General features: G+C 50.5%; 1 protein-coding gene across 1 annotated transcript in view; it reads left to right on the forward strand.

Moving 5' to 3' along the window:
• The first annotated feature begins 12868 nt into the window (after window positions 1-12868).
• Window positions 12869-16647, forward strand: part of PLEKHD1 (pleckstrin homology and coiled-coil domain containing D1) — a 32665-nt gene continuing 28886 nt past the window's right edge. Inside the window, exon 1 of the mRNA XM_019969119.2 lies at window positions 12869-13335. Coding sequence (XP_019824678.2) covers window positions 13187-13335 — 149 coding nt within the window. The 5' untranslated portion in view covers window positions 12869-13186. The remainder of the gene's footprint in view (window positions 13336-16647) is intronic.

The raw sequence follows: 16647 nt of genomic DNA on the forward strand, positions 1-16647 counted from the left end.
AGGGATGGGAAAACCTGGATCCCATTTCTGGCTTAGCTACTGATTTCTATTGCAGTGATAGCTACTGCCCAGTTTCTATAAATTTTGGATGAGTGAAAGCATTTGTCCCAGTCTGGTTGCCTTATTCATAAAGGGATCCTGACAAATTCTGGAGCCGTCAGAGGAGAGAGCACAGCGAAGAGGGGATGGGAAGCCGGGGCCCTGGAGACAGTGTGGAAGGCACTGGATTATTATGTCTGGAATGCTCTTGAGGGTGGAATTTGATAGCCATCACCAGATAACTTCAAGGGCTGTCAAGTGCGGGAGGGTACAGATACCATATTCTCCCTAAGGTGGAACCGGAAGTGGAGCCCTGCCTCTCCAACAACCCACTCTTCACCCAGCGGGGTTAACAGCCCTTCCTATGGGCCAGGCAATTCCCAGAGCTGAGCGTACAGAAGGGAATAAGGGTCTATTCCAGTCCTTAGCGAGCTTGTTCAGTGAGGGGTTCAAATAAAACAACTGACAATGAAGCCAGTTATTATTGGGAGCCAGGAAGGGATAGAGAACATGTTGGGGCAAGAAACCCTGGGTGGGCTTCAGAGAGAGCATCAGAGGGAGATGACAGCTGCCCTGAGCTAAAAGGCTGGGCAGGATGAACTCGAAAAGGTGGGATAGGGAAGACCCACGTGGGCAGAGGCCCCAGGGCACAGGAAGAGGGACCCTGCCTCAGAGGTGCCACAGCTGGAGGGAGGAGGGGGAGGCAAGAGCTGGTGTGCTGGCTCCCTCGGTGGCTGCAAAGCTTCCTGATTGAAAATCCTGCAGATACCCAAGCCCAGCCACGGTGCTGTAACTCCCACCTCCGCTGCCACCAGGGCCCCTCCCAGGTGCAGCCTTGGCTGCCCTCGCGCTGAGCCCCCCATCACCACATGGTGCCTCGTGCAGGTGGGAGTCCGCAGTGTCCCGATCTCTGCGCTCTGGTGGCTCCCCTGGCACCTCAAGGTGGGGCTTGGTGACTCCTTGCCTCCCCCATTCCTGACTGGGGCCCAAGGACTCCCCACATTCCACCTCTGAACATGGGTGTCAGTTCCATTCAGAGGACCTGACCCAGCCTGGGAGGGGTGCCCAATCTTCCTTCTACCCGCCAGCTCTCCCTCCCCAACTCTCTCGTTTACCTAAGAGACCTGGCCTGGAAGTGCCGCACCCACCGTCTTCCTCTGTCACCACTGTCTCCCCAAAGCCTCCGCCCTCCACCTCTCATTTCCTCCACGCCTCCAGCCCCTGTGTGAATTGGGTCTTCCCTGGGGCTGAGCGTGCGGTAGCAGTGGAAACGTGAGAATTCATGGAACCCGCTTTACATTCTCCTCTTCTCTCTCTGCCTTCGCCCTTGTTCTATACTTTGAGAAACCAGAAAAGAATATGCTACTGGATCTAAAAGAAATAGTCCAAGGATAACGTGATGCTGAGTTGGAAGGGCCCCTCTTGATATATGAAGCCACGAGCTTTGCAAAGTAACTTGCCCAAGGTCTTTTCACGGAGTAAGGACGTAGCCACCACTGGCACCCAAGCCTGTAAGCAGCTGGCCCCATGGATTAACTCTGTTCCAGAGGAGAAAGCAGCACCCTAGCTCTCCCTCGGACTTTCTGGGAAAGCATGTGAGATTTTGACAGTGAATGGCTGTGGGCTTATTGGCCACACTTAGCCCATCTCCCATCCCCCAGTGAAGTCTTGTCTTTGCTCTTAGAAGCTAAATGTGTACATTTGAACCCACACATCACGCACAAGGGGAAGTCCTTTTTACCTCTGGTGTTTTTCTGAGCAGTTGTGCTGTTCTCAGTGACGCCCTTGGATGCTGAGAACCTGCGTCAGTGCTGTGACGAGGCTGGCAGGTTAGGAGGTCCTTGGCCACCCCCAGAAATACACACTGACAACCTCAGATGTGAGCAGTTGTTGGATAGAGACAGCAGAAGCCTAGCTAGCAAGAGGGTGACCTTGCTAATGAGAACTGAACTATAATGCAAGGGACTTCCTGTCTCAAGACGTCTAGAATGGGGGTTTGCCTGGGGACGGGACAGTGGGTCTGTGCCCACACGTGCTCTCCCCATCCCCTTTGATCTTACACTTGGTTGCCCGGGATCAGGAAATGTCTCACCATCTTCCTGTGCTATCGCTGTCTCCCGAAAGCCTCCAGCCTCCACTTCTTTCCTCCACCCCTCCAGCCCCTTCCTCTTGGGTTCCCCTGTGAGCAGTCAAGCCCTGCCACTAGTATAAGAGTCTGAGACCTACACTGGTCATGAGAAATTAGTCAAAATGGAATACAATTCTATAAAAAGAAGTGCTTTAATCCCCAGAAGGGATGCCATCAGAAACAACTTCACAAAAGAAGAGTCATTTGAGCTGAATCTTGAAGTAGAATTTGCGGAAGATACAAAAAGTATTCCAGACTAAGAGAATTCCAGGCAAGTGAAAAGAAGACATGAAAGAGCGTGGTAGTTCCTTGAAATATTAGAATCAGTGCAACCAAAGCAGAGAAGGTGTGATAAGGTGACAGGGTTAAGCCCTGACAATAAGTCAGGACCAGATTGAGGAGTGTGTTGTCAAAGGTCAGAAATGGGAAACTGGAGCTGAAGGAATGGAGACCCAGTCAAGGGTTTTAAACAAGAAGCTTATATGAACCTTTGAGTCTTGAGAAGATCACGTGAGTGAGGGTGGCGAGCCAGGACTCCCTGCTGTAGGTGGGGAGTCATTTGAAAAGGCTACTGCATAGTCCAAGTGGAAGATGACTATACAGTGCAAGTTGAGAAGCCCAGAGAAGTCCAGGGATTGTCCTTGGTCACACACCTAATGGCAGGACCTGGAATTAACCCTTCCTAATGCCAAAAGCAGTTGATAAGTCTGCCATCCATCTAAAGATTGCTTTCATGCCTCCCCACAGGTTCTGTTTTATAGATGAGGGACAACGGAGGGCCTGAGAAGTCAGTCTCCATACAGTTGGCAAATTGAAACAAGAATCTGAAGCACCAGAACAGGGGCCAAGTAAAGAAGAATCTGTTCAGCAAGCATTTGCTGAGCGCCTACTGCATGCCCTGGACTCTGCTTCCAGGAGCTCACAGTCTGGAAGGGAAAAGAAAAACTCCCAACAAGGCAGAGAGACAGGTGCTAGGATGGAAGGATGGGCAAACGTTCACTGCAACCAAGAGGAGAGTTCAGTTTCCGCTGAATTAGTGCCATACCCTGCAGAAACCAGGACAGGAGCCTGAATGATGGAATTAGGATTGGAGGAGGAAAAGACGTCTATGGAAGAGATTCAGTACTACAGCAGGGCCTGGCCTGGAGCCCAGATCTTCCTGTTTCTTCTGCTTCCTGGCCCTCTAAGGACACTCTTGCTGGGCCCAGGCATCAGACTGACATGGGAGCCAGGAGAGCTCAGGGAACTTGAGGAGGAGCGTCCCTGGGTCCTTCGCTCAGCACCAGCCTGGTTGCCTGCCTGAGGGTGGGGCCAGGGAGGGCTAGGGGCTGCGGAGATGGCAGTATGGGAAGAGCCACTTTTGCCCAGGTTGCTGAGAGCTTTGGAGGCCCAATCAGGCTGTGACAGTCCAGGGAGACCCTCATCACTGTGTCCTGCCTGAGAATGTCTTCCTACCCATCTCTGGCCGGAGTGGGTTAAGAAAGCCTCTGTGTCTGACTCACTCTGGCTGAAGCATAAGATTAGAGAGCTGGATCCCTGTTGGTACTCACACATTTAACTACCGTGGGCTGGGCATATACAACAGACATGCTAATACCTGCTTCACGGAAGAATGGTGACTACCACACGAGCCTGCAGACTATCGGTAAAAGCAACATTATGAAAATATCTGTTCAGTGTCACAGTAAAGGAATCAACAAAATGAAAATAATCTATGAAATGGGAGAAAATATTCGCCAACCATTTATCTGATAAGGGGTTAACATCCAAAATATGTAAGGAACTCAATCAACTTAACAGCAAAGAAGCAACCTGATGAAAAAAACAGGCAAGGGACCTGAGTAGACATATTTCCAAGGAAGAAATACAAATGGCCAACAGGTACATGAAAAGGTGTTCAGCATTACTAATCAGCAGGGAAATGCAAATCAAAACCACAATGAGATAGCATTTCACACCTATGACATGGCTATTCTCACTAAGACAAGAGATAAATATTGGTGAGGTTGTGGAGAAAAGGGAACCCTTGTGCACTGTTGCTGGAAATGTAAATTGCTACAGCCGCTATGGAAATCAGTATGAGGGTTCCTCAAACAATTAAAAATAGAACTACCATACGATGCAGAAATCCCACGCCTGGTATCTATATCCAAAGAGATTGAAATCAGTGTGTTAAAGGGCTCTCTGCATTCTCAGGTTCTTTGCAGCATTATTCGCGATAGCCAACCATGGAAACAACAGAAGGGGTCCACTGATGAATGAATGGGAAAGAACATTTCACACGCGCGCGCACACACACACACACTGGAATATTATTTCACCACAAAGTCTGTCATTGCAACAAATGCGGGTAAACCTGGAGGACATTACACTAAGTGAAATAAACCAGACACAGAAAGATTAATGCTGTATGTTTCACCTATCCGTGGAGTTGAAAACATCTATTTCTGCTTCTTTACGCTAAAGCCTTAGACTGTGTACAGCACAACAAACTATGGAAAATTCTTGAAGAGATGGGAATACCAGACCACCTAACCTGCCTCCTGAGAAACCTGTATGCAGGTCAAGAAGCAACAGAACCAGATATGGAACAACAGACTGACTCAAAATTGGGAAAGGAGTACGTCAAGGCTGTATATCGTCACCCTGTTTATTTAACTTATATGCAGACTCAGTTCACTTTAGTTGCTCAGTCGTGTCTGACTCTTTCTGACCCCATGAACCGCAGCATGCCAGGCCTCCCTGTCCATCACCAACTGCCGGACTCCACCCAAACCCATGTCCATGGAGGCGGTGATGCCGATGAGATCCAACCATCTCATCCTCTGTTGTCCCCTTCTTCTACTGCCCTCAATCTTTCCCAGCATCAGGATCTTTTCAAATGAGTCAGCTCTTCGCATCAGGTGGCCAAAGTACTGGAGTTTCAGCTTCAGCATCAGTCCCTCCAATGAACACCCAGGACTGATCTCCTTTAGGATGGACTTTGTTGGATCTCCTTGCAGTCCAAGGGACTCTCAAGAGTCTTCTCCAACACCACAGTTCAAAAGCATCAATTCTTTGGTGCACAGCCTTCTTTATAGTCCAACTCTTACATCCATACATGACCACTGGAAAAACCACAGCCTTGACTAGACGGACAAAGTAATCTTTGTTGGCAAAGTAATCTCTCTGGTTTTTATTATGCTGTATAGGTTGGTCATAACTTTCCTTCCAAGGAGTAACCGTCTTTTAATTTCATGGCTGCAATCACCATCTGCAGTGATTTTGGAGCCCAGAAAGATAAAGACTGACACTGTGTCTACTGTTTCCCCATCTATTTGCCATGAAGTGATGGGACCAGATGCCATGATCTTCGTTTTCTGAATGTTGAGATTTACCAACTTTTTCCCTCTCCTCTTTCCCTTTCATCAAGAGGCTCTTTAGTTCTTCTTCACTTTCTGCCATAAGGGTGGTGTCATCTGCATCTCTGAGGTTATTGATATTTCTCCCTGCAATCTTGATTCCAGCTTGTGTTTCTTCCAGTCCAGCGTTTCTCATGATGTACTCTGCATATAAGTTAAATAAGCAGGGTGACAACATACAGCCTTGATGTACTCCTTTTCCTATTTGGAAACAGTCTGTTTTTCCATGTCCAGTTCTAACTGTTGCTTCCTGACCTGCATATAGGTTTCTCAAGAGGCCGGTCAGGTGGTCTGGTATTCCCATCTCTTGAAGAATTTTCAAGTTTATTGTGATCCACACAGTCAAAGGCTTTGGCATAGTCAATAAAGCAGAAATAGATGTTTTTCTGGAACTCTCTTGCTTTTTCCATGATCCAGCAGATGTTGGCAATTTGATCTCATTCCTCTGCCTTTTCTAAAACCAGCTTGAACATCTGAAAGTTCACAGTTCACGTATTGCTGAAGCCTGGCTTGGAGAATTTTGAGCATTACTTTACTAGTGTGTGAGATGAGTGCAATTGTGTGGTAGTTTGAGCATTCTTTGGCATTGCCTTTCTTTGGGATTGGAATGAAAACGGACCTTTTCCAGTCCTGTGGCCACTGCTGAGTTTTCCAAATTTGCTGGCATATTGAGTGCAGCACTTTCACAGCATCATCTTTCAGGATTTGAAATAGCTCCACTGGAATTCCATCACCTCCACTAGCTTTGTTTGTAGTGATGCTTTCTAAGGCCCACTTGACTTCACATTCCAGGATGTCTGGCTCTAGGCCAGTGATCACACCATTGTGATTATCTGGGTTGTGAAGATCTTTTTTGTACAGTTCTTCTGTGTATTCTTGCCATCTTCTTAATATCTCTGCTTCTGTTAGGTCCATACCATTTCTGTCCTTTATAGAGCCCATCTTTGCATGAAATTTTCCCTTGGTATCTGTAATTTTCTTGAAGAGATCTCTAGTCTTTCCCATTCTATTGTTTTCCTCTATTTCTTTGCATTGATCACTGAGGAAGGCTTTCTTATCTCTCCTTGCTATTCTTTGGAACTCTGCATTCAAATGGGTATATCTTTCCTTTTGTCCTTTGCTTTTCGCTTCTCTTCTTTTCACAGCTATTTGTAAGGCCTCCTCAGACAGCCATTTTGCATTTTTGCATTTCTTTTTCTTGGGGATGGTCTTGATTCCTGTCTCCTGTACAATGTTATGAGCCTCCATCCATAGTTCATCAGGCACTCTGTCTATCAGATCTAGTCTCTTAAATCTATTTCTCACTTCCACTGTATAGTCATAAGGGATTTGATTTAGGTCATACCTGAATGGTCTAGTGGTTTTCTCCACTTTCTTCAATTTCAGTCTGAATTTGGTAATAAGAAGTTCATGATCTGAGCCACAGTCAGCTCCCGGTCTTGTTTTTGCTGACTGTATAGAGCTTCTCCACCTTTGGCTGCAAAGAATATAATCAGTCTGATTTCGGTGTCGACCATCTGGTGATGTCCATGTGTAGAGCCTTCTCTTGTGTTGTTGGAAGAGGGTGTTTGTTATGACCAGTGCATTTTCTTGGCAAAACTCTATTAGTCTTTGCCCTGCTTCATTCTGTATTCCAAGGCCAAATTTGCCTGTTACTCCATGTGTTTCTTGACTTCCTACTTTTGCATTCCAGTCCCCTATAATGAAAAGGACATCTTTTTTGGATGTTAGTTCTAGAAGGTCTTGTAGGTCTTCATAGAACTGTTCAACTTCAGCTTCTTCAGCATTACTGGTTGGGGCATAGACTTGGATTACCGTGATATTAAATGGTTTGCCTTGGCAACGAACAGAGATCATTCTGTAATTTTTGAGATTGCATCCAAGTACTGCATTTCAGACTCTTTTGTTGACTATGATGGCTACTCCATTTCTTCTAAGGGATTCCTGCCCACAGTAGTAGATATAATGGTCATCTGAGTTAAATTCACCCATTCCAGTCCATCTTAGTTCACTGATCCCTAGAATGTCAATGTTCACTCTTGTCATCTCCTGTTTGACCACTTCCAGTTTGTCTTGATTCATGGACCTAACACTCCAGTTTTCTATGTAATATTGCTCTTACAGCATTGAACCGTGCTTCCATCACCAGTCACATCCACAACTGGGTATTGTTTTTGCTTTGGTGCCATCCCTTCATTCTTTCTGAAGTTATTTCTTGACTGATCTCCAGTAGCATATTGGGCACCTACCGACCTGGGGAGTTCATCTTGCAGTGTCCTATCTTTTCGCCTTTTCATAATGTTCATGGGATTCTCAAGGCAAGAATACTGAAGTGGTTTGCCATTCCCTTCTCCAGTGGACCACATTCTGTCAGACCTCTCCACCATGACCCGTCCGTCTTGGGTGGCCCCACAGCATGGCTTAGTTTCATTGAGTTAGACAAGGCCGTGGTCCATATGATCAGATTGGCTAGTTGTCTGTGATTGTAGTTTCAGTCTGTCTGCCCCTGATCCCCTCTCTCAGTGCCTACTGTCTTACTTGGGTTTCTCTTACCTTGGACGTGGGGTCTCTCTTCACAGCTGCTCCAGCAAAGCGCAGCTGCTGCTCCTTACCTCGGAAGCAGGGGTAGCTCCCCTCAGCCGCCGCCCCTGCCCTCGGGCATGGGGTAGCTCCACTCGTGCACAAAGTATATCATGCAAAATGCTGGGCTGGATGAAGCACAGGTGGAATCAAGATTACCAGGAGAAATATCAATAACCTCAGATATGCAGATGACGCCACCTAATGTCAGAAAGCGAAGAGGAACTAAAGAGACTTTTGATGAAGGTGAAAGAGGAGAGTGAAAAAACTGACTTAAAACAACATGAAAAAACTAAGATCATGGCATCCAGTCCCATCACTTAATGCAAATAGATGGGGAAACAATGGAAACAGTGAGAGACTTTATTTTCTTGGGCTCCAAAATTACTGTAAATGGTGACTGCAGCCATGAAATTAAAAGACACTTGCCCCTTGAAAGAAAAGCTATGACAAACCTAGACAGTGTATTAAAAAGCAGAGACATTACTTTGCCGACAAAGACCTGTCTAGTCAAAGCTATAGTTTTTCCAGTAGTCATGTATGGATGTGAGAGCTGGACCGTAAAGAAGAAGGCTGAGTGCCAAAGAAATGATGCTTTCGAACTGTGGTGCTGGAGAAGACTCTTGAGAGTCCCTTGGACTGCAAGGAGATCAAACCAGTCGATCCTAAAGGAAATCAGTCCTGAATATTCATTGGAATGACTGATGCTAAAGCTGAAGCTCCAATAATTTGGTCACCTAATGTGACAAGCCAACTCATTGGAAAAAACCCTGATGCTGGGAAAGAATGAGGGTAGGGGAAAAAGGGGGCAACAGAAGATGAGAAGGTTGGATGGCATCACTGATTCAATGGACATGAGTTTGAGCAAACTCTGGGAGGTAGTGAAGAACAGGGAAGCCTGGTGTGCTGCAGTCCACAGGGCTGCAAAAAGTCGGACACAACTGAAGCGACTTAGAACACACACGTACTAAAGGTATACAGTTTTCATTTGTAAACCATATCTCAGGAAAGCTGGCAAGAAATAAAAGCAATAAGAAAAATAAAATGTGTGTTTATTATTAGGAGTCTATTCCTGAACACAGCTGAAAGGCTGGAGTTTTATAGTGCAGGTGGAGTTTTACCTTCAATACTGTAGGAGCCTGGATCTTTAAGTGAGTTGGCAATTGAGAAAAGCTACTGGAAAAAAGGGGAAAGACTGAAAGAAAGGTCCGGATTTCTCCAGACGGCACCTTACGCAGCAGCGTGCTGCAGTGTGGCAAGCATGGACTTAGGATTCAAACCAAGTCCTGCCACTTTCCTCTATTCAGCACATATTTGAGTGCCCACCATGTTCCAGGACATGAACTGCTTGGTGATCTTAGGTAGACAACTGTTTTGAACTTCATTTTTCTCATCTGGAAAACTAAAAGTAACCCACCTCATTGGGGATGTTTCAAACATGAAATGAAATAAATACGACGTAAATCACATATTCAGAACATCAGCTCTGTGTTTGAGTCTGCAGTGCACCAGGACCCTGAGTTTCCACCCTGACTTACTTTCTGATCAGATTGGACAGCCCTGGCCCACACTCGGGCTGGGGCAGTAGACTGGCAGCCGGCTTGTTGTGTCTTCTGCTAAACTATCTGCCAGACATCCTGCACTCCCACCAGCTGGATCAGAGAACACGATGGAAGTAGAAACGGCTTCTAACAAGCCTGGCTTGGCTTGATCTGGACCCGTTAGTTGAGGGACGAGGAAGCCATTTAGTACCTAGTGAACCATCACACTCACGCTGCTTAGCTCGTGGCAATCTATCCACCTCTCCCTGACTATCATTAGCTAAGGTCTATTCAGATGTCCTGTATGCAGAGAGAAGAGGCAAAGATTGCTTTCTCTTTGCCACTGAAGAAACCTGTGCTCTATTTCTTCCACTGAAGAAATGGAACAAAGATGGTGCTTTCCCAGGAGGCATCTGGGCTCACCCAGCCCTTCTTCTTGGGAAGGACTTCCTCAAAGAGGATTCCAGGCATCCTGCCTTTCTCCCACAACTGCAGAAGCAGCCGGATGGGCAGGCTATTGATGCTGCCATGTGGGTGCCGCCCGGAGCCCACCTGCCTGTGACTGCCCCTGCAGCCAGTCAAATGCTGCTAGGAGCTGTAGCTAGGAACACAACCCTGCAGCCCAGCTATCGCCCAAAGCCAGACAGATGCCTCTGGTATTCGCTCATGGAAAACTGATGGCTGTGCATGCTCTTTCCTCGTGTTTGTCACCTGCCACTCAGAGTCCCGCCCTGATGCCCCTGACCAGTGAACTCCACACCACAAACTTCCAACACAAGTTTTTGGGCTCCCATCTGGAAAAAAACAGAACTCCTAAAGTAGGAAATTTTCCAAGCATTAAAGCATGTGCCCAAAATAACCCCCAATGTGTGAAATGTCTACTTGGTATCCGCTCTGAGGGCTCTCATCACCTTCCTAGTCCTGTCTCTTTCCTTCTGATGGACTCTGGCCCTGGACCCTGTGTTATAGCTGAGCCTAAGATGTTCTGCAGGGCAACATGAGCCAAGAGGGGAATTCAAATCGGCCCCTTTGGACAGGGAGAAACAAGGGGATGCTGCCTGGGCTTAGGACCCCAGGACTTGGTTAGGGGAAAGGTGCCAGGGTGGAGAAGGCATTTGTTAAGCTCCTTCTTAACTATGTGGCTCAGATGGTAAAGCGTCTGCCTACAATGCAGGAGACCCGGGTTCAATCTCTGGGTTGGGAAGATCACCTGGAGAAGGAAATGAAACCCACTCCAGTATTCTTGCCTGGAAAATCCCATGGATGGAAGAACCTGGTAGGCTATAGTTCATGGGGTTGCAAAGAGTCAGACACGACTGAGTGACTTCACTTTCACTTTTCTTAACTAGACTCATAATATGTAGACCTGGGAAGGCCTTGGAGGAGCACTGAGGTTAACAGTGAGAGAAGCGGGCAGGTTGAAAGACAACGGGATAGTTGCTCTGTGGAGAATGCCATTTTAGGTATTACAATATAAACTTTTACAAAGGCTTGTAAAAGTTGATAAGAGTCAGAAAGTGGCTCGCCTAGGAGGGAGTGAGGAGGGGACGTTGAGTAAGCATGAGCATGAGGGAAACTTCTGGGGTGATGGAAATGCACTGCATCTTGCCTTGGGTGGTGGTGACTCTGTGTATCAGTTCAGTTCAGTCGCTGACTCTGTGTATACATTCATCAAATAAACTTCATCCAACAAATACTTAAGATGGGTACATTCTGTCATACTTTAATTATACCTCAATTTTTTACTTTTTACTTTGGCAAATTAATAAAGTTTATCTATAAAGTGATTTGACACTCAGGCTACCTATTTGCAGTGCTGGAGAAGACTCTTGAGAGTCTCTTGGACAGCAAGGAGATCAAACCAGTCAATCCTAAAGGAAATCAATCCTGAATACTCATTGGAAAGACTGATGCTGAAGCTGAAGCTCCAGTACTTTGGCCACCTGATTTGAAGAGCCGACTCACTGGAAAAGATCCTGATGCTGGCAAAGACTGAGGGCAAGAGGAGAAGGGGAAGACAGAGGATGAGACGGTTGGATGGCATCTCCAACTGGATGGACTGAGTTTGAGCAAACTCCACGAGATGATGATGGACAGGGAAGCCTGGCCTGCGGCAGTCCATGGGGTCTCAAAGAGTCTGACACACGACTTAGTGACTGAACAACTACCTATTAGCAAACCTCTGTTCCAATCGGACTTATTTATCTTACAAGTGAGGCATCAAGAACCCCTGAGGAGGAGGGTTTTCCCAAGAGCTCAGAAGAAACCTGCCTGCCCAGAGATGGCTGCGGCGCCCCGGCCAGGGGTAGGGAGACTGCAGCCTGGTTCAGCTGGCTGCCTCCCACCGCGCAGATTCGCTTCCCTGCGTTTGGAGCGGTGCCCATAGGCGGCGGTGCTAACAGAATCTCTCCGCGGGCGGTCCCCAGGGTTTGGACAGGCGTCTGCTCTCGTCTGAAAGTGAGACGATCACCTAGAGCCGCCGAGAGGAGCGGAAGTGGATGGAGCGCCAGGCCCCAGGGAGCACAGGCCAGCGCGCAGATAAATCACGGACACCAGCGGCACGGATCGTTCGGGATTGGCACTGAGTGCCAAATTCCAACGCCGGCAGCCAAGTTCTGGGAAGGGAAATCTGATCCGGATCGCGGCAGCGGTGGTGCAAAGTGAGACCCACCTGAGCCGGGCGGGGAGGGGCTGCCAGCCGTGATGGAGTCTCCTTTCCCGGCGGGAGCTCGGGCACCGGCCGAAGTCTCACCTGGCTCCCTGCCCTGCCCGAGGAGGTAAGAGGTCTCCGCTCTAAAGGAGAGAAAACTAAGGCTCACTGCCGCTTCCCCGAGCCTTGTAAGGACTGAGATGGGACTCCAAGCCCAATCGTCTGCTCTCCCGCATCCAAAACGAGTTTAAGGATCTGCAGGAGTGACTCCAAGCCCGTCACAAAGCAGACGTGTCCCCGGTTTCGATGTAGGCTCCCCACGCGAGAAGGAACCCGGGGAGAAATGAGCCCGCGGGGCGGGGGTGGGGAGCTGGGCTGGGTCCCGGGGCCAGGCTACCCGCCGGGACCTTCCGGACGCACTGAGCCCGGCCCTCCCGCCGGCGCCCGCACTGATTGGCGCTCGCGGCCGGCCTCCAGCCAGCTCACCTGCCCCTCCCAGCCAATCGGGGCCACCAGAATTGGGGCTGTCGCAGGGAGAGGGGGGTGATGCCGTTGACTGGAGGCTGAGCCTTCCTCCCCGCCGGGCCCGCCGCAGCCTGGAGCCCGAGCCGCAGGCTGCGCGCCCCCTCGTCCCTAGCAGCCGCGTTCCGGGACCCGCGCACTTGAATGCCGCAGCTCCCGGCACGCGCCGCTCCGCGTCTCCGCCGGCTGGGACGCGCCCAGACGGCGCCCGCCGACGTCGCCTCCCCGCAGCCTCGCGCCGAGCCCGCCCTCGCCCAGAGCCCCGCGTCCCTGCCGGCCCCGGGGAGCGGGTGGGCCCGGCCGCGGGTAGCCCCGCCGAGGCAGGATGTTCACGTCCAAGTCCAACTCGGTGTCGCCCTCGCCGTCTCTGGAGCAGGCTGACTCGGACGCGCTAGACATCAGCACCAAGGTGCAGCTCTACGGTGTGCTGTGGAAGCGGTCTTTCGGGAGGCCGTCGGCCAAGTGGTCCCGGCGGTGAGTGCCCCTCCCGCGCCAAGTGAGGACCACCTGGGGAGGGAACCAGGGCCTAAGGACCCCCTACCGAACCCCTCACTGCCGTCCTGCGCCTGCCTTCCTTGTGACCTTGGCCTCGCCCCTTTTCGCTCTTCGGGGGCTTCTCCTGGAAGATGTGGATCCCAACCCTGGACCGGGTCATCCCTGCCCGAGGCTGGTCGAGCCGCTGAGTTCTCTGTGGAATGAATCTAAGTCGGGTTGGGGAGAGGGGGCGCGAGCAGAAGAGATCGTGGCCGTGGTTGGAGCCCAGTTGGGTCAGATTGGGCCGTACTCTGCAGCGGAGAAAGAAGCCCTGTCTTCAGCCAAACAGCCTCCCTGGGACCCCGCCCCCAATGCCATCATATTCATATCCCTCTGCCCCAGGCTTCTAGAAGTGGGCGTAGAGGTGGGGCATGGGTGTCCTCCCTTCCACCCCCCACTTCCACCCAAGCCCAACAACCTGGTACACGCAGGGAGGGAGCTTCTAAAAGGCACTGGCCAGGGGAGAGAGAAGGGCCTGGGAGAGTCTGGGTCCACCCCTGGAGGAGTCTTATTGGGAACTGGGGCTTCCCAGGTGGAAGCTGGGGCTTCTTTAGTTGTAAAGAACCTGCCTGCCAACGCAGGAGATTTAAGAGACTGAGTTGGATCCCTGGGTTGGGAAGATCCCCTGGAGGAGGGCATGGCAACTCACTCTAATTTTCTTGGCTGGGAAATCCCATGGATAGAGGAGCCTGGCAGGCTACAGTCCTTGGGGTCACAAAGAGTTGGAAAGGACTGAAGCGACTTAGCACGCACATGCAGTCATGTGTGTCTTTAAACTGGGCCTACAGAAGAGAGACTCCGGTGCTTCAGGCAGAGAAGCTGGGACAGAAAGGAGGGGCTCTTGGGGGTTGGGGGAAGGGAGATGGGGCAGGACTGAGCATGGATGGGTCCTGTCAGAAGGACTGATCCTGTGGAAGGGGTGGTGGGTAAGGTCAAAGCAGCCTGGGTCTTCAGCCTCAGCTTCCAGGTCCCAGCTCCAAGGCCACTCCTCAGAGGATGGTAGCTACTCATAACTGAGCCTGGAAGGTATTGGAGGAAGGGGGAGTTCACAGCCCTGAACTTGCAGGAATCTCCCAGTGCTGGTTTCAGGAGCAATGGGCCATCTTCTGGAAATTTTTCACCTTCAGGGCGATCTCAGCTCTGAGATTTGCTGTGTGATGGCCCCTGCCTGGAGGCATGACCCTGCCAGGAAACTAGGAGGGGGTCCAGATGCCCCATCCATCCCACCCTGTGCATCTGCCCCTGAGCACGGGGGCTCCCTTTGTGCCCAGGAACACAGTCCAGAGGGACATGGTTATAGTTGGTTTTGATGTTCTGTTTTGATGAATAATTTAATATGTCTACAGAACAAATGGAGCTGTGGATGCTGTTTCACATTTTACACACCTGGTTTCTGCTGGACTTCTCTTTGGGGTTTAATGGGGTGGTGGCTCCTTGAGTTCCTCCAAAGTTAAGCTTATCTCTGATCCCCTGAGGGGAGGCCTGGGGCAGCAGAGAAGCCATGTTGTGAGGGGTTTCCAGGGCTGTGTAATCTGAGCGGCAGCTCTCAAGCACCAGGAGCAGGCTTGTCTCTACCAAGGGCATCAAGTGGGTATGGGGAGGCAGCTTATAAATTCAAGAACCGTTAGCAGAATGCACCCCACCACCCCCTTCTACCTCAGTTGCTCCAGGCAGACAACTCCTCTGTTGGGTCTAGCTGCTGTCCTTGGTATTACCTTTGGGTCTTGTCCTCCAAGACGTCCCTTTCCATGCATTTTCACCTGACGGCATTCCTAGTAAGTGCTGGGGATCTGCAGCCCCCAGGTCTGTCCCCAGCGCCCCTCACCCACAGGTGTGGGGACTTGGCCACTGCATCTGCAGTTGATTCCAGGCCTGGGAGGCACTGGGGGCAAAAGTTCCCCAGCCAAAAGCACAGTGATGGAGCCCGGGAGCCTTGGAGAGCTGTAGCACCGCCCCCCCTCCGCCCCCCACCAAGAATCTCCACCAGTAGCTCCCACAGCCACTCAAAAAATCATCCAGCCCAAGTCAGAACAGTGTATACACTCTGCAAAGTCAAGTCCTCCAGCCCCCTTCCAAGGAGATTTTCATACTCTTGTTCCTTCATGGGAATTCTGGAGTTGCCCCTGTGCGAAGATTCCTCCTTCCCTGGGACTCAGGAAAGAGGTAACATTCCCTTGACCTCTCTAGGCCTCTGTCCATCCTCACAGATAAACACACACACACGTGATTTAGCCTTGGATCAGCAACAGCCGGCCAGAGAGGGTCTGGAATGGGGCGGGGGGAGGCCTGATGCTAAGCTTAGCCCCTTCACTTCCCAGCAGGGCCCCTTGGGCCCCACTTACCTATCTGTGGCCTCTTTGGACTCCAGCTAATTAGCAGCCACAGGAAGGCCTGTGGAGGGGGCACTCAGGCCTGCCACCGCAGAGCCCTGCCATTAGAGCGATCGATACCATGGTTGAGGGGGGAAGCAGCTAAGAGGAGGGGGCCTGGAAAGGCTCCTGAGCTGCATAAATAACTCATGGGCAGGATGGGAGCGGCTGCGGCCGGCTGGGTTCTGTAAAGCCTCTTCTGCCCAGGGCCTGTCTCGGGGCCTGTGCCGCCAGCTCCTAGTGCCTGAGTAGCCCTTCCCTTCCCGGGGTGGGAAGATGCCCTTGAGCTGAAGGGCCAGCTTTTCTCCCCTATGAACAACAAAAAGAGAAAGGAATCCACAGAGTTTTTTAGCAGTAATCAGAGGATCTGGGAGGTGTCTAGAGGGTGACTCCTCCCCCTCACCTGTGAGCAGTGGAGACACAGGTGCTCAGAGACAAGTAGAACAGGAGTGAAGCCTCTCTGCCTGGGCCATTGTCAGCCACGCAGTGGCACTGGTCTAGCAGACAGGCCAGCTCTCTCCCAGGGCTTCATTCTTTTCCCAGCATTCCAGTTGTTGTTCAGTCGCGAAGTCACGTTCGACTCTGAGACCCCATGGACTGCAGCATGCCAGGCTTCCCTGTCCTTCACTGTCTCCCGGAGTTTGCTCAAACCCGTGTCCATTGAGCGGATGATGCCATCCCACCATCTCATCCTCTGTTGCCCACTTCTCCTCTTGCCCTCAGTCTTCTTTTCCAGAATCAGGGTCTTTTCCAATGAGTCGGCTCTTCGCATCAGGTGGCCAAAATATTGGAGTGTCAGCTTCAGCATCAGTCCTTCCAGTGAATATTCAGGGTTGATCTCCTTTAGGATTGACTGGTTTGATCTCTTTGCAGTCCAATCCAC

Source organism: Bos indicus, chromosome 10, assembly GCF_029378745.1.
Source record: "Bos indicus isolate NIAB-ARS_2022 breed Sahiwal x Tharparkar chromosome 10, NIAB-ARS_B.indTharparkar_mat_pri_1.0, whole genome shotgun sequence".
NCBI classification, from domain to species: domain Eukaryota; kingdom Metazoa; phylum Chordata; class Mammalia; order Artiodactyla; family Bovidae; genus Bos; species Bos indicus.